This window comes from Annulohypoxylon truncatum (genome assembly GCF_022578515.1).
Source record: "Annulohypoxylon truncatum strain CBS 140777 unplaced genomic scaffold F4807scaffold_5, whole genome shotgun sequence".
Taxonomy (NCBI): Eukaryota; Fungi; Ascomycota; class Sordariomycetes; order Xylariales; family Hypoxylaceae; genus Annulohypoxylon; species Annulohypoxylon truncatum.
Window position 1 is genome coordinate 67,351 of NW_025953791.1, and position 17,702 is coordinate 85,052.

The 17,702-nt window shown below is 48.1% G+C and overlaps 3 protein-coding genes across 3 annotated transcripts; 2 read left to right on the forward strand and 1 right to left on the reverse strand.

Moving 5' to 3' along the window:
* The first annotated feature begins 604 nt into the window (after positions 1-604).
* F4807DRAFT_302511 (long-chain fatty alcohol dehydrogenase) lies at positions 605-4,110 on the forward strand. Its single transcript, XM_047994956.1, has 6 exons — positions 605-1,327; positions 1,394-2,034; positions 2,154-2,590; positions 2,655-2,739; positions 2,800-2,885; positions 2,945-4,110. The coding sequence occupies exons 1-6, from the start codon at positions 957-959 to the stop codon at positions 3,596-3,598; spliced, it is 2,274 nt and encodes a 757-aa protein (XP_047857386.1). The 5' UTR covers positions 605-956; the 3' UTR covers positions 3,599-4,110.
* A 2,689-nt stretch (positions 4,111-6,799) lies between these two features.
* On the forward strand, positions 6,800-7,714 carry F4807DRAFT_411820 (uncharacterized protein; the record flags this gene model as incomplete). The annotated part of the gene is made up of 3 exons (XM_047996731.1): positions 6,800-6,897; positions 7,268-7,373; positions 7,440-7,714. The coding sequence occupies 3 exons, from the start codon at positions 6,800-6,802 to the stop codon at positions 7,692-7,694; spliced, it is 459 nt and encodes a 152-aa protein (XP_047857387.1). The 3' UTR covers positions 7,695-7,714.
* A 1,173-nt stretch (positions 7,715-8,887) lies between these two features.
* F4807DRAFT_302664 (uncharacterized protein) lies at positions 8,888-10,474 on the reverse strand. Its single transcript, XM_047994957.1, has one exon. The coding sequence runs from the start codon at positions 10,261-10,263 to the stop codon at positions 9,235-9,237; it is 1,029 nt and encodes a 342-aa protein (XP_047857388.1). The 5' UTR covers positions 10,264-10,474; the 3' UTR covers positions 8,888-9,234.
* Between the last annotated feature and the right edge of the window lie 7,228 nt (positions 10,475-17,702).

Consider the following 17,702-nt stretch of genomic DNA (forward strand, 5'->3'; position numbering starts at 1 on the left):
TTATTGTGCACTACAACAATCGGAGCGACATAGAGCCGAGTTTGCAGTATGTAGATAATCAACAACAAAAGTACCTACGTAGAGGTGGCAAGTTCGCTGTCTCCAAATCTCCTAGAACTTGCCCCTCCCCCCAACAAATTTGTAACATGAATCTCGAGAATCTCGTTTTCGATACATACACCTAATAAATTCCAACGATTACCAGGCCGTACCCGCAAGTGAAGTTTTATACTTACTTATCTACTTACATAAGGTATACCCGATGGATCTACATCAATAATTTAGCTAGTCGCCATCCCCGGACGTCTTCGTCGGCATATTCGGGTGCCGCGGACACCTCTTGCTCCTATGCTCCTATGCTCCTATGTTCCTAATGTCGCCTTTCCTGGCGCACTAGAGAAACCACAGAATCCATTGGCTTCGCGAATAACTGCTACGATTAATTTAGACGAAGCCTTCGCGACCATGTGGGTGGCGACTAAGTATATCGAACTACTTGAAGTATGTTGATAACGTACTGACTTATGCCATAGGTTATAGACCATGGCTTTAGCTCGTAGCTGTCGCCTCCCGTGCCCCGCAATGAGGCTGCTATAAAGAGCTGAGCTTTGCCCTGACTCTTGAAGCTGATTTGATTGGCTCCTACAATCACGTGAATGGTGACGGCTAAGGAGCCGAGGTATAGCGCACGGTCTATACTGAATTCCGCAACTCGATCATGATTCAATACTCCTCTATGTGGTCAACTTCAAAGGCTTCAGAAGCGCCAAAAGGATGTAGAAGTCAGCCATGAAATAAATCCAATATAATTCCAATATCTATGAAGTCATTGTCTGAATTGTTACATAATTCACTATACAGCGAGAATCTAGCAAGTTTATATATTGGTTTCTGGAATTATATTCCCCGAAGTTGATCATCCTTATATCAAACGTTGCTACTTCCCCGCATTTACAATGGTTGCAACTCATCATCTCGCGGCCCCTATTCCCACCGAACTTCCCGACCTTGAATCTGATGAATACTTCTCTGAAGTACAATGGCAGGTCCTGTACGCGTTGGTTGACGCCGTTATCCCGTCAATTGTTGCCGAGCCAAGCGCGATAGACCGGAATGCCCAGCTGTGCATTTCCCAGTCTCAGTACGACGAAGCTTACGAGCACACTGAAAGATCTCTAAAGTTTCCACCGGACCCGCAGAAATTTCGCCAGTATATGGAAGCGAGCCCGTTGGACAACCTACGATTTACGCGACTGCTCAAACGTACCATACAGGGTGTCCCGCTCACCAATCGTAGACAACTAGGGCGTATCCTGAACATAATAGCGTAAAACATACTCACCTCTTGTTTCCCCTTTCGTGTAAGATCTAGAGTAACTGATGATATGAAAAGGACTCGTCCAGGCAGTCTGGCTGCGACGGGCTACTATACTCCTTTACACGAACAGCCAGTTCACGTAAGAGAATCAATCATCCAAGCATGGAACCAGTCTTGGGTTAGTGCTTGGCCATTTCTGGCGAAGACTATTACCAAGTTAGCTCGGGTATGTTTTGCGAAGACAGACCCCTTGCTACACGAAATTAGTGACTATAGGGATGTTGTCGACAACTATAGACCTGGGCCGTCATTTGACTTCAATTTCATGCAATTCGAAGCTGGAGCTGAGCCTGAAACTGTCGAGACCGACGTCGTGATCGTGGGCTCCGGCTGTGGAGGAGCTGTATGCGCCAAGGTCCTTGCTGAGGCTGGTCACAGAGTTATCGTTGTTGATAAGGGTTACTACTTCCCCCCTTCACGACTACCAATGACCGTTGAAGCAGCCCACGAATACCTCTACGAGGGTGGTCCTGCACTAACCGCTGACGGTTCTACTAACGTCATTGCGGGGAGTTGCTGGGGAGGAGGCGGGACCGTGAACTGGAGTGTGTGCCTGCAGCCTCAGGGTTATTTACGGCAGGAATGGGCAAACGAGGGACTAGGCTTTTTCACCACACAGGAGTTCCAGAATTGTCTTGATCGCGTGTGTGATTTCAGTAAGGTTTCTCTCGCTAATGCCTACGCATCAATGGATATGACTCTAGTGGTTCCAAAACTCCCAAGCAAATATAAGCCTTTGCATGTCTGAATAGGGTTTCGCTGACTATAACTGTAGTGGGTGTCAGCGATGCTCATATACGACATAATCACGGAGCGAAGGTTATCCTCGAGGGTGCAACAAAGCTTGGCTGGTCCGCTAAGCCATGCCCTCAAAATACCGGGGGCGCCGAGCATTATTGTGGTCGTTGTTCACTTGGCTGCGGATCCGGCGAGAAGCGGGGCACGGCTGTAAGCTGGCTTCCGGCTGCCGGCAAGGCAGGCGCCAAGTTCATCGAAGGATTTAGAGCCTCTGAAATACTCTTTGAGGGCGCAGGCGGCTCTAAGAAGGCAGTCGGAGTGCTAGGGGCATGGACGTCACGAGACGAGGAAGGGAATGTCCAAAAACCGGAGTCTGAAAGGACCCAAAGACAACTTCGAATCAAAGCGAAGAAAGTGATTGTAGCTTGCGGCACGTTCCACAGTCCGTTGCTATTGATGAGAAGTGGACTGAAGGTGTGATCCCGAACTGCGGATATAACGAATAACCTTAAGATTCGCCTGACTAACCCATCATTAGAATCCCCATATTGGCAAAAATCTCCACATACATCCCGTTAGTCATCTCAATGCCACTTTTGACAAGGACATCAAAGGTTGGGAAGGTGGGCAGGATCTATCTCATGGAAAATCCGGATGGTACTCAAGCTAATCGTGTTATGTAGGCAGTATCTTGACTAGTGTGTGTACCAGCTTTGAAAATCTCGACGGTAAAGGGCACGGGGTGAAACTTGAGCCGAGTAGCATGATTGTAAGGCCCCTCCGCATTGCATAACAATCTTCAACTCATAGAAGTTCCCTCGAATCTAGCCAGATATGTTTCTGTTCGAACATCCATGGCGGAGCGCTCTTCAGTACAAGCTTGATGCGCTTCGCTGCCGACAAATGAATACCTATATCTCCATAGCCCGGGATCGCGACACCGGCCGCGTGTATCCGGATCCAGATGACGGGCGGCCTATTATCGATTACCACCCATCAGCCTTCGACCGCAAGCATATACTAGCCGGTATCATCGCCCTAGCAAAGATGTGCTACATCCAAGGCGCGACCGAAATATGGCCTTTTGTCCATAGCGTACCATCGTTTGTACGACGTTCTAAACCAACCGGCCCTACCACGGAAAGGGGCGAAGACGACGACATCGATCAAGGCATCAACGACCCTGATTTTGTTGCTTGGATCGACAAGCTAGAGCGCACCGGGCTCAGCGCCCCGGACGCGACGTTCACTTCGGCGCATCAGATGGGCACTAATCGCATGAGCGCGCACCCGTCCCGCGGCGTCGTCGACCCAGAAGGTAGAGTCTGGGAGGCGCAAAACCTGTACGTGGGTGACGCGAGTGTCTTTCCATCTGCGAGCGGTGTCAACCCTATGATAACCAACATGGCCATCGCAGATTGGATTGCCAGGGGGATCTCGCGAGACTTGAAGAAAGATGATCGACTTCGCGCCGCTTTGTGAAATGTCTGACTTCGAGGGAGGAAGTGGCTTGAAATTTAACCCTGGAAAAGTCATGGAAAGTATACATCATTGTGTCAGTCATTACAGCCTATATTTGATTCTCTCCGGACATACATGATTGTGTGTAGGTATACATACTTAGGTATCTTAGAAGTAGGTGTATTCCTTACACAATGTAAACCTACCTCTTAGTGAGTACCTACTTAGCTTCCCTCTTTCAACTCTAGGGAACTTTTAAATTTTACGCGCGTAGACAGAAGGTCCCGAGTCTTTCAGGTCATACCGATTTGTGTAATTCTCAATCCTCACATATGACAATAGCATCCCGCATGTACCACAAAGTCTCACTTACCTAGGTGAACATGTAATTTGACAGGTCTGACTCGCTAGGTAAGACTTTCATCGGCCTAAGTGCTACATAAGGAGCTAGATTAAATATCAGCTCGCCGTTCGGTCTATTTACTCTCTTTGACATAGCGCTTTGCCACCGGCGTTGGAGAGTGAGATTTCCCACTCTAGGCTAGTGACCCTGTTGCGACTAAGAGGCTTCATTCGAAACCTGACTAAGTTCTGCTTACGGGATAATCTTACGGAGTTGGAGACTCTTGAGAGTCAACAATGCATTGCTACGCTGCTTATCTTGTAAGAGAAGATGAGGGGAATAATGGGGATTAACTATGGCTCCCACAGAATCTGCTTCGCCGATTCCCTGCAGCCAAAAACTTCACAATAGGGGTTGCGGGTTAAGACCCTTAACATTTCCCGCCTTAATGGGTTTTCTTACTGCCTAACTACCATAAACGCGCCCATGCTTCACTATAACGTCATAAAGATGCGAAACAATAAGGCTGTCGTGTCCCCTATCCTTCTATGTTGTCCTACGCGCACGAAACCTGGTAGCTTGAAACAAGCATTTACCAGCCGGCAGGACTGAGTAAGATATTGGGTCGCACGAGGGAGGGCCGGGGAAGGAGAAACTTCCGTCGAAGGTTAAAGCTAATATTGATGTCATACGCGCATCCCGGAGGCTCATTTTTGCGCTCACCCCTTTTTTTTGTTAGTCATTCTCCGGGCAACCTTACAGATTGGGTATCAAGGCTGTCTAACCTAGGTACCTAGTTAGCCTGGGATGAAGTGTCGCACACGTCGGCAGAATTCGTGCACCTTTTTGTTGCCATTCTATCGATGGAGATGAACGGAGGAGGTCTGTTGCCTTTTCTCAGTTTGCCGATGTGAAGGCATTATCGTCGATCACTCCACACAGGATGCGACGGTCAGCGTCTCTTTCGGTCAGTAGGGCTAGAGAAGACTATCAGACATGTACCTAGATTACATGATCTAAATGATACCACTCCCCGGCCTAAGGGGCCACGCCTTGCTTCGGCCACCCGTCCGGGAACACCTGTTCGTCGCTGCTCCGGGTCGTACATCCATCCACCCATTCATACATACCTACATATACATATGCCTGCCTATGTACATATCCTATAGCCTTCGAATTGGCGGTGAATGATGTATGCCCTATGTTTATGTACTTCGAATGTTGGCTATATTGGATTTTTCCTGTCCGCGGCTACTGCGCCGTCCCCATGCGAAATCTAGATGTGACGACGGTGACGCCACTTACTTTACTTTGTACGTTGGACGTTGTACTGGAAAACGAGAGTTAGGTAGGCAACGCCAACGGCTGCCATGCGGTGAAGCTTGGCATGCGGAGGTGCGGCATAGCCCCCGAAGCGCCTTCAAGTCAGGTAAGTCAGGTGTATTTGCCCAGCCCTAGAGCCTTACGTATTACCGCATGGCGAAACCTTCTAGCCCCCAAGGTGCCTGAGACGAATTAGTCCGTAAAGAGGAAAAAGGGGGGAAAAGGGGGGGAAAGACAAAAAACAAAGGCAAAACGAAACAAGCGACCGATTAAACTTTCCCGATAGTCTGGGAATAGGTGCGGCACGGCCGATTAACTTTCGGGCCTTCCCGCGTTTCTATTTCCGGCCCACTTGAATTTTCCATGGACTAAATGTAAATACATATTAACTACGTGGATATTAGGTACATATCCTAGCTCGAGGTGCTACTTAATATACTAAGCTTCTGAGTGAGTCCTGTTCGTATGGCATCCAATGAGAATTGCTGACACCGTACCTAGGGCCGCCGTTGTGGTCATATCCCCGAAAGGGAGTTTTAATGAATTAAAAAAAACCGGCTGAGTGCTTTAAAAGATGGAGGTGGATGTAACAGAAGGAAAAGGAGAAATTCTTCCCAGGATTAGGAGTGAGGGTAGGGGAAACTCAGCCGCACTAACCTCCTAACAATCGCGACCAACAGGCTATATTCCGTCTCCCCATCTTCCCAAGAAAACGGGGAAATCGCTGATAGGGCTGTTGATGATCCCGCCTTGTAATATGCCTCATCCGCATGAGATACATATGGGACAACGTCTGGGCATCTGCGCATCTTACGGTCAGCACCTTGAGAGGGGCACGGGAATTGGTAGGTAAGCAAGCATATGCGGGAATCGCGCGAATGTCATAAGATTTTTGATGATACATTTACTCCGGACTCCTTTGCCAACTCTCTCATTTTCTCACCGCGTGTATTCCGTTACGATACACCTGGCGCTTAAGATCCCGTGATATATCGACCTGCATCACACAGCAGCACGGAAATTAGACTATGTATTAGGGAGAGAAGTAATTTTCGCATGATACCAAGGTTTGCCTGCTATTTACCTACTGGTTGTTTAACGAACGTCGTAGTCACACCATGCCGCGGTGAAGAATATGGAACTTGTCGTCTCGAACAACGGCCCTTATATGAAAATACGCCGTAGATTGTCAATGCTAGATACTCTCTGCCGCAGCCCTACATCCGCATTTATACCCTACCATATCGACTTCTTATCAGAGCGCTGTTTGGCCTATGTTTTAAGAGACGTACGTCTCGGCAAAGCCTATGGCTGGAGCACTCTTCCGAGCTACCCTTTATGTCCGCGTGGCGCAGCAAGAGACACATGTCAAGTACTCCCCCAAGAAACGTGAGCACCACGCAGCCTAGGTTGTACCCTCCATACATCACACCCATCCCTTAGGTACGGTACCCAGCGAAAAGGAGTCCTGAAGATCCCCCACATTTTCCCCTAACGAAAATAAAACAGCATCCTAACGGAATAGGGCACCTACCTACCTATTCGGTACATCGACCATGGGCGGGATCCGCGCCGTCTCGGACCCACGGCAGGACGGATCTATATACGCGGGAAAACGCACTACTAGTATGGATACTATGAATATCATATCTAAGTATGTCAGGTGTAATTGTAAGAGTCAAGTCCTAGGTAGGCGGCTAGAGTCGTAGTAAACCAGAGGATCCATTGACCGAGAAGTGGGTTTCGAATATTCAAATGTTTCCATACGTCGTAGCAGCAATAAACCTCACCAACAACTTGCTTGTCTCGACGTGAATTAGCCCGCCGTTGTCCCGGTATCACTCAAACTTTGCCATGGATAGGTCCTAGGAACCTACCTACCTACCCAGCTAGGCTTCCTCGCAACAGCAACTCCGGGTAAAAACTATCCCATCCTATTCCCCCCGTCCCCAAGGATCCCTCTACACGCATCCCTTTTCGTGCGACTGCGTCCACGCATGATATGCGGTGTACCGTCGTAAAAGAAAAAAAGGGCTCAAAAAATCTCGTCCTTATTTTTCCCTTCCATTTTTCTGTTGCGCAATTATTTCTTTCCCTTGCTGTGTTGCTGACACGCATACCATGCGCATGGTATGCCGCATACATATTATAAAGAGCTTACTACTTGGAGTCGCAGTGCCACAAAACGGGGAACAGGTTCGACCGGAAAGGAAAGTCCCAAACAGCACATCCATCCCAACGGCCGAAGTTCGAAGCGGCGCGGCGCATGTAACGAAGTGTTACGTTCCCTTCCCTCTTTTCTTACTCATGCACGCCCCAAGCGTTGGAACCCAACCGCAGAAAAAAACAATAGAGAGAAAAGATAGAAAACAAGTCACCTGCGGAGAAAAGACATGTGGCACATGTTGCTATGAACTTGACAATGTTCAATTAACTAGATACTATATGTGACTTCAAACTAAACAATGCAGGGGGGAGCTTTTTCCACAACTGTCGGCGGCGTTTGAAACTGCCACCAGGGCCACCGCCGACATTACACCATAATCCAGCATCTCATGCCACCCGGTTGATACAATGCGCAGCAATGTATCCCTGTGTGGCTCACCTTCACTCTGGCCCGGGGAAATCTTTTTTTTTTCGCGCCGGGAGGATCCGGAAGTAGTGAGACGGTGCTACATTTGCCGCACATCATTCCTAGCCATTTACCCCATCAAAGGAACAAACCATCTCCCTTCGTCGGCTATTGCGGCTTTCTGCATATCTAGCAGTCCGCACCAAGTATGCCCACTCTGAGTTGGCAGAGCTGCCGCGTCTTGCATCCAGCTCGACGCGGCGCTTAGTTAAGCCTCCAGGAGAGGTCCTGTTCCGGGGGGGTGTATGTGATGACGGTTCTAGGAATGATGTGGGCAAGACGGCGAGTAAAGGGCTCCGCACGTCCCCGCTCAGCAGGGATTTCCATATTATGCCCAGCTTCTTTTATGTGATCGTGAGATCTTTTCCCCTCTCGCTTCCAAGTCCCAGCTATTGAGTTTCCGGATCGTCGCCGATCTTGCCACGGCTCAGATCGCGAAATGCTCAAAAACGCCTTGGCATGTCTGACAACCAGTGTCTTCTTTCATGTCGGTTTCTATGCGCAACTTGTAGAATCGACCGCGTAAGAAATGCAAATAATAGGATCCGGTCCTTTGCATTCTTCCTTTCGAATAATCCGTCGTCGCTTGAATGGGATTTCGTATCTCGGAGAGGATGTTCAACGTCAAGTTGAAAAGTCGTCCTTTCGTCGTGTGAAGTCGTCATTAAGCCCGTTGGGGAGCATTCGTTATTAGGTCGTTCGTACAGTCGTAACTCATGAAACCGAGGCCTGGGAAAAGAAAAAAAAGAAATTCTCTTGGAGCGAGTGCGCTGACCGAAGGATCGAATTTAATCGCCCTCAATGTCGCGTTTATTTGATCGGGGTATCTTTTCTAAGAAAGCCGCTTTATGCCGTATAACGAGGAAAAGAAAAATGTGGTAATCCAAAATCCACTTGTCCAGTCCTGGTCTTTGCCGGGCGATGATTGGGTGCATTGCTGCGTATACCTCTTATTTTAACGTATAAAGGAAAATCCGACCTCATATATCTCGAGGCGCTGCCCTACTTGTAAATGCAATCAGATAACCCACCCAGTCCCTGACATGATGAGGTGAAAGGAATACAGCCTATGACCGAGCTGGCGGTTGTTATATAGGGGATATATTTCCCGGTAAAAGATCAGACGCTCGCTTGCTAAACATAGAGAAGATATAAAAAGAAAAAAACACCGATTATTATATATGTCAAACGATCGAGAGTTCGCTCCTGGTTGATGCAAAACGCCGGTATGCCTTGGGGATGCGATGAGATCTATGCCGCGGATCCCTATCCCTTGCTTGGGCTGAGGGAAACCCGAACCAAAATCGTTTACGAGGTCGTTACCACTGGGTGGTGATCCCCCGTGGTAGACGGTGGTTGTCATATGGTTGTCGTATACTCTTGATATCGATCCCAGCCGAAGCCGCCGTATCCAACACCTACACCACATTGCGACGCCAACATGCTGGGAAGCGGCAGCGCCGGAATTGGGGACGTCACCATTGGCGAACTGTAAAACATCCCTGCCGTAGAATATGGCTGGCTATACGGTACGGTGGGCGAAGGTACTTGGATCTCGTGTAGCGACATGTTAGCCCATATCGGTGTAGTCGACTCTACAGAAGACGTGACGCTAGGGCTAGAAGGCAACACGCGCCATGGCTCAACCGGGGCGGGCATCGCGGGTGAAGGGGTAGACTGCGACCAAATGTTTGCGCCTATGGGCGAGCTGGGCAGCAATGGCGGTTGGCGGACAACATCGACGATCTTCGGCGGCGGCGGTAGCAGGGGTTTATTCAACAATCCCAAGATGCTATTTTTGACCTCCTCGCTCTTCCCACAAAGCAACTCTCCAGCTCCCTCCTCTTCTAATCCTTCCAGAGCAGAAACGTGGGTCCTGAAAACAAACTTGTTGATAGCCTGGACAAAGTCTTCGTGTAACTTCTTAGCGTGCTGCTCCTTTTCGGGCCAGTCGTAAGTGTCAGCCTTAGCGTTAACGCAGTAGATTTCCTTGTGATACTCGATGAGCGATTCTATCGAGCCGGGCGTCAGCTTGTAAGCGACTTCATTCCGCAATACCATGTCGACGTGAACGATATAAGCTTCGACGTGTATGATCTGGTAGTTGAAGATGGCCTCTATCAACGGATTAGAATCCCTGCGCAAATCCGACTCGGGCGCCTTTTCCAGCATCAGCGAAGTTAAAGTCCAGATCGCATTCGGCGACGACAACGTCTCGGTCAAGCATCTTTGATGTTGCGGTATGCTGTTCAACGGCCTCTTGACTCTGTTAATGCGCTTGAGAGTTTGCGTCAACCACGGTTCGACCTTTGAGCCCAAGACAACGTTGACGGATGATGCTCGGGGGGCAAAAGCGGCGGCCGAAGCCGGTAATAGTTGTGGGGGCATCGCCTAAGTTTAGGGCTCTCGAGGTAGGAGGACGGAGGGGGAAAAAGTGACAGGGAATATTTTTTTGTAAAAGCGGTAGAGAGCGGTTGCTCAAGAGAGAAGGGGGGTCAGTCAGATGGGAAAGACGAATAATAATAAAAAAGACGGCACCCGAGACTAGGCGTTCCCAAGACTGGGGGAATTAGCGTGTACGCCTTGGACCGCAAATAAGAAGAAGAGAACGGTGGACGAGTATCTCGTGAAGAAGAAAGAAGGAGTGTAAGAAACTCGTGTTGCTGGGTGGTGGGGGTGTGTTATAGCAATCCTCTTCTTCGGTGCTCTTCGGTGCTCTCTACCCCTTGTATGCCCATGTAGGTAGGTTGTGTGCGATGGATTATATCCTCCAACTGTCAGAAGCCCATCTAATCCCTCTCGGAGCATGCCTAGCTCAGTTCGATCAGGCCTGGTTCTGGTTTCCCATGGACGGCCCACCGTCGTGCATTAGGAACACCACCACCATCACCCAGACGCAGACGCAGATGTAGGTAGCATCCGCAGGCGAGGCACCGCACACACCACACGCTACAGGGCCAATGTAGCATGTAGCATTGTAGCAAGTAGTATGTAGCCTTTCTGGTAGGCATCCAGAAAAAAAATAATCCACCGATACCACGGCCGATGCATCCTGACCATCCTAGTCATGCGCGGCAAAGAGGACCCAGTGTAGCCCTGGTAGTCTTGGTGCGGCCTTTGGCTTGCACTGCAACTTGAGTGGGCTGTGTTGCGACTTGCATATCTCGAACAGGTTGTAGACAAATAAGAGAAGAATTAGTGAACAGAGAGAGCTGAAAATGCTGCAGTGTGGCCAGTGCAGCCAGGCGCCACCGGTAGCCTGTACCCAAACCTTGTACCGGTACCTGCCTAGGTACAAGGGGTTCCCCTAGGCTGCTAGGGAAAGGAAAGCTCGAGCCCGAAAAAAAAGCCCAATGCCCACACCATAGCTGAGGTACCCACGTAGCTTTTTCTTGACCCAATCCGGTACAGGGTACTTGATTCCCCTATTCCTTTTGGACACATCGGCCATTCCATGCCATGCCTATCCTGATATCCACGCTCAACTTCGTCATCATGAAACATGAAACAGCATAAGTTGTTGATTTTCTTAGTATCAATTCTCCTATATTAATTCTTGAGACTTTCATGTGACTTGTCATGTTAATAGGTATACAATTATACCATTTACCGTACTCATGAATCATGATGTATTATCCATACCCGAGATACTAGTAAACAGAACTATAGAAGAAGGCAATATTACGCCTAGGTACGTTCGTTTCACCCGAGACCGCGTACCGATATCGCCGTTCTTCCATCGTCTCATATGCAATGGACACTAGTTCCATATTGAGCCTCGTAAAGTATTAATCCATCCCCTCGGTGATTCTTTTGAGATGTGATATTCCACATATTAACGTCGCATTTGCAACATAATACATAAGCACATTAATAAATTCCGAGATGTGATATCGTTGCTAGTCCTTGACACAAGGACTCCGCTACCAATGACTGCAGTGACATGTCCACTAGTCTTCTACTTTAAAACATCATGAGGCTCACCCAAGGAACCGTAAACGTACGTACGTGCAGGGCTAGCCTCTGGCTGCGCTTCCCCATGCAGGCTACAGCTATGCTGATGAGTAGAAGCCCTCATAATGACCAAAGGGGGCTTACCGTTGCACTTATGCATACTACCTCTTAGGAGGAAGAACCATATACCCATGCGGTAGCCGGGCTGATGTAGAGGAGGATAGGCGACATGAAAAGTCCAATTCGTTGCCGGGAGATTGTCTGGAGCTCTCCCATCAAATCTGGAGATTGGCGTATCAATGCGACCTACGATTCCTTATCCATTGGAAGAGAGCTGAAACTAGTCGATCAAGATGGGCTGGATGGGGAATAACTGGTAAACATTGCCTGATGCCGATCGACCGATGATATCCCTTTGATAATATATAGACCCTGGTTATCAACCAGTAAGGAACACCAACATCCCGGAGCTGGATGTTAGCAACTGGGGGGCTCCTGATGACTTGCATACTAACAAGAAGGACTTAACTCGATGGTACGCCGCCTAGATTGAGATCCTGAAACCTAGCAGACGAGCTTCACATATGCCTCGAAGAAGTATACTAGCGCTTAGCCGGATTCTTCCCCTTCGAGCAATTTGCAGAAACGAGGCTCACGCCGGGTTGCTTGCCGTCCAGTATTAGAGAAAGAAATGGACCATTCGAGCGCTCTGCGTCTGGGGTACAGTATCAGCAAGTTCCAGGAACTGCAAGGGAAGAGAGTAATTTTCCAGTCTCACGGAGGCGCTTACAGCGTCAAGGAGCTAGTCGATGGGGCGAGATATGAAGCATCATAAGATCGATTCCACATCGCGCGTGTGTTTTACCGGATGAAGAAGAACACAGTAGACTGAGTCCGTCTGACCAGAACTAGAACGACGTCGAGATTGAATGAGAACCAGTCGATGGCATATGTCAAGGTTGTAATCCATGTTAGCGGCAGAAGGTGAGTTGAGGTGTGTCGACGCAATTTGGCTCTTTTGAACCCTGATTGGCTGATGCCTGTGAGCCGGAAAAGTATTAAGGTGGAGAAATTATTTTTCTTGGTCGAATTTCCATTGGCTGTAAAATCAGGAGAATCAGGGAACCACCAAGACGATTTCCCCGGGGATCTCTGAGTCTAGACGTGAGTGAAACGAAAATTAAAGCAGAATCAAGCGAATGAGAATTTAAGAAAAATAAATTCAACTCGAATTTCATCAAAGGAGGCTCAGGGATTAGAACATAAAGGGGTGGTGTTTCTCTGAGATATCTATCTAGTCATTTCCACATCCGGAATATGACTATCGCCCGTTACGGCACCGACTTGCACTAAACTTAGTTCCCGTGCCGGAATATAGGACTTCCAAAGTTGGGGTGCGCTCCGAGTCCAGACCAAGCCATACAAAAGGCTGAACAATGTCCTCTGGTGCTCTATCACTATTCCGTGAGTCACTTGATGCGGTACTAAGCGACCTATCGTCTAGTAGAAACCCCCACTGAGCCGATCTTTGGCGAGTTAAGACCTCATCCTCATGTCGGGAAACGCGTCCAAGGGGGAACGGCTGTTGGATAACGCGGTATCTCCAACTTCGGGAGTAGATACTCCTTGAAATGCGGGCGTCATAACTTGATTCGTGTAGCATACTGAAAATAATGCCGAGCCTAAGCTCCTCCTCCTGCAGAGGATCAGTCATGTGGATGACGATTGAGAAGCCCATATCAAGGACAAGGCAAGATCAACATGGCAGATCTAATAATCATCGAGAGATATTGAACACCTGTTTCGGTCAATCAAGGTCTATGGAGACTGATACAATTGGCCGAAGAGGCGAGTTGTTTGACTGAAGTTGATGATTGGGGGTTAAGCACGGAGCAGACGGAGACACGGAGACATAAGATACTGGGGAAGAGGTTCAAGAGACGAGATGCAAGCCGAAAGTCACTTGACTGATGCCGTAAGGCCCGCATACCCCTGCCCATGCGCGTGGCCTGTGCGTTTAACTTTTCTAGATCCTGATCCCGGCTATCGGTACGTATTGCTACACTCTGTGCAACTTGCAAGCGCAGGTTAGAAACGGCCTCTCCGTGATCCGCACCTTGCCGCCTCACTTCAATCGATACTTCCAAGTTGGAACATTGAATACCTGGGTACTTTGATCGTAACTGGAAGCCACGTCGCTTATTGCTCTATACGCGCCTATCCGCTCTACCATTAAATCCACCTTAACGATTAATCGGAAATGAGCTCTGCAAGCTGCAGATGAACTACATCATAAATCAGCAAAAGCATACAGACATCTGCAAAGTATAGAAAATGCGGACACGAGGCACGAAAAACTTGCCGAGAAAAGAGGCAACCCAATACCAACGGCGAAGCCTTCATGACCCGCATTGTCTATCCCATCTAACGTTAGACTCAGGATTTAAGGGCAGATTGCTGCGAGTTTACATGTGCATACATATGTACATGCAGGTTCTATCATGCATTAGTGGAGATTCGGGACTTGTCACAGCAGCCGCCAGAAGAGGTCAACTGTCCAAGTCCATGAGAGCTTGGATCTTGGGTCTTTGGATGGCATGTTAGAACACCCTTTTTACCGCAGGGACGCGCAATACGAAAAACTATTTCTACTGGTACATACATGGTAATGCGACAGGCCTCTAGCGCTGTGGGCGCAACATCGCGATTGCCAGAAAAATGGTGGCCTGTGAATCCAATCGCATGAGAATAGGTACTAGACACATACGTATACGAAGTTAGGGGAATTAATTAAGGGCCGAGTAGAACCTCAACTCAACAAAATATGATCCTCTAGATATGTATAACACGACACATATTGCTTACCGCCGCTCTTTACCGAGCTTCCGTCTCCCGAGATCATGACGGTTACAAGGTGAAGCCGCATGTGAACATTGAAAATACTTGGGTACTTCCCCGGCAATCATCGCTTGCCCCGTCTCAAAATAGTGACCAGGCGCTACCATAGAAAACGTGGAGTTGTAGGGTTGCATCGATTGTGGCTTGCTCACCTGCTGAGCCTCTCTCGTAGAACATCGAACATTGATAAGAACACGAAATCGACTAGATCTTCACGACTGTGGCGCAGGCCCGGCACTGAACGAAACAACGAACATCGAACCCTTGCTTTCCCTGTAGGGATATTTCCAAGATCATGGAAGCTTGCGTCAACGTCTCCGCACGTGAACATAATGCTATTATTCTACACGTGCAAACATACATAGTCGATAGAGTCAGACAATTACCAGCTTATGGGAATTAGGAATTCTGGTAAACCACATGGGTAACGGAATGCCCAGAAAGGAAACTCGGTTACCAATAGTCTTGCCTGTTTTGCTTGTTTTGCCAGGTCCAATATTCCGAAACAAACAATAACGTACATACATACGTAGAGTACATGGTACCTGAGGCGAATCTTGCCAAAGCTACCTACGTAGGCTGGTAGGTAGTATCTCTCCTCAAGGCCTCAATGTCTCTGAAGCTCCTAAAATCCATGAAAAGCTGAAAGAATAATGCAGGTGCATATAGCGCATATTGGGATATCTATGCGGGGTCCTTGCCGATCATAAAACCCAAAGTATTATATGTACAGAGTACAACATGCCTAAAGTCCATAATTGTACACCTAAGGTGGCTGTTTCCTCCACTAACCAAACCTGGACTTTGGGGAAGATGTGGCATGTGGCATGTGGCTGTGTAGTTGTGTTACTTAAGATTCCCTGATCTAAGCTGCCAACACATCGCTACGTTACTTATTAGCCACACCTCTTGCAGCTGTTACACCGACTCAACGATTCAAAGATTTGGGATTTCTAGATTATTCTCCACCATATTTGCAGGTTTAACATGTTTGACAGATTCAAGCTACGGCATCTATACATTAGCGAGGCGATGACCTCATACGTACCTTAGGAGATTTAGCCCTTGAGGATGCGGAACATCCGAACCCGACTACAGGATTCAGCAGAGTAACGTCCCAAGATGAACACGAATGACCCACGTCGCAAACTTCATGGATTTGTCAATTCGTTTAACTCGGACGCTTCAAAGAAATAACGAAATCCATTTTGCCTCATTTTGACGTATTCGCGTTTTTGCCTGGTCCTGTCGTGTCAACGGCCCACTGGCCTGACCCGGTCTGCGGCGAGGACACACCGGGAGGCCTCCTAAAACATGGCGGTTATCACCAAATCTTCAGGAGGTTTTCCACCACAAAAACGATAGGGCGATTGATGATTAGGCGGCGTTTTACCTACTAAGGCCTCTCAAAAGCTTGGAACGTGCATCGGGTACCTCGGAGGATCTGAATGAGGATTCTGCAGCGCATCCATGTGATTTTGAACTATCGATTGGCTATCTCCAAATATCACAATATAAGCCGTGTCAGTCGATCCCCGACAGGTTTACCCCAGGGTAATCAATGCGTCAAGGGCCTTGGACTGGTTCGAGATGCGCCGCGAAGCTAACGAGGTTGGCCCGTTGGGTCATGCCATCCTCTGAGTCAGAAGGACAATCGCGACTTACCTATGCTCGGGGAGAACCGGTGAGTCTTGCTGATTTGCCCAAGGGCTGCCCAACATGCAGAACTTGGGCGTCGGGTTGAAGATCACCTTGGAGATAGACGAGCGAAACAGAACTACCAACCCATCTTACGAGGAGCATTCACCGCCCCTCCTACTCTGTGGTCATATGACTATCAAGGTATTTAGGGGTTCATAGGAGATATCAATAACACACCAATGGAGAATGAGTCATAAGGACAAGGTGGCCTTAACGAGAAACATCCATGGCATCTTGGCCGTATACACAAATAATGAGGATGCCATTTTCACTCTCGGACCTTGACTTTAGTCGGTTTGGTTGGATATTAAGCACACAAATCGGATACTATGGAGGAAAAGTTAAGATATAGGATCCAAACCCGTAAATAAGGGGGCATCTACTGAGAACCACAAAGTTGGGTTCCACTAAAGGGGAACCTACAAATCATGCCTACCTAGGCAGGTAGAAATATTTGTTGGGAGAGGCTTCATGCGATCAACCTCTCTGGGCATGTAAGCAGCGAAAAACGGCCTATGGATAAGATCTAAAGAGAAAAGGTTGTCGCTATGATTCAATCCCTTTTAGCAAATGAAATTAGGTAAGGAGGCATTTTTACACAAAAAGGATCTTAAAGTACGCCGCAGTTCGTTCTTGTGTCGATTAAACGCCCACCAGGTGTGATATCTATAGTTGTAAAACGCGTTACTCCCCTTGCTCATTACTAGTTCATTACAGGATCAGACTTTCGTAGGCTAGAGCTCCAGTAAACGTCGATGAAACGAGTGGGTAATCACATTACCATTAACAAGTTCGGTGTCTATTAAGTTAAACGCAATGATCTCGAGCGAGCCATGCCATTGATTTGTTATCAACATGCCGGAGTTAAACAAACCGGAGGGACTACAACCTCCATTGCTTGCTTCGTTACTCTTGGAGGTCCATTACCGACGAAGACAGGTACTTGCTTGACATCGAATATCAGAATCAATGGCCATATACGAAGTACAATTGTTTCATGTTATTAGATGAAATCAACCCATTTTTAAAATCTCGTGAATACTAAAGTCTAATGTATCCATGCTTGAATTGGCAGACAAGTGATTGGCTTTGACGACTTGATGAGCTTAGCTACCTTGGATCTTCGGTGGAAGAGTGAACTAACAGTGACACGAAAAAGAGGTATAGAACCAAATACTTTTATTATAATGCTGAGAATGAGGAGGTTATTCCAGGTGTTTTCCATGAAACAACCTCACGGAGAATCTCATCTTAGAAACGTAGGGCGTCGTATA

Bases quoted from the DNA above. Each gene is read 5' to 3' on its own strand.
- F4807DRAFT_302511 (XM_047994956.1), top strand. From the start codon at position 957: ATGGTTGCAACTCATCATCTCGCGGCCCCTATTCCCACCGAACTTCCC. The intron at 1,328-1,393 runs GTAAAACATACT...TGATATGAAAAG, and splicing joins CGTATCCTGAACATAATAGC to GACTCGTCCAGGCAGTCTGG. The intron at 2,740-2,799 runs GTGGGCAGGATC...CGTGTTATGTAG, and splicing joins GGACATCAAAGGTTGGGAAG to GCAGTATCTTGACTAGTGTG.
- F4807DRAFT_302664 (XM_047994957.1), bottom strand. From the start codon at position 10,263: ATGCCCCCACAACTATTACCGGCTTCGGCCGCCGCTTTTGCCCCCCGA.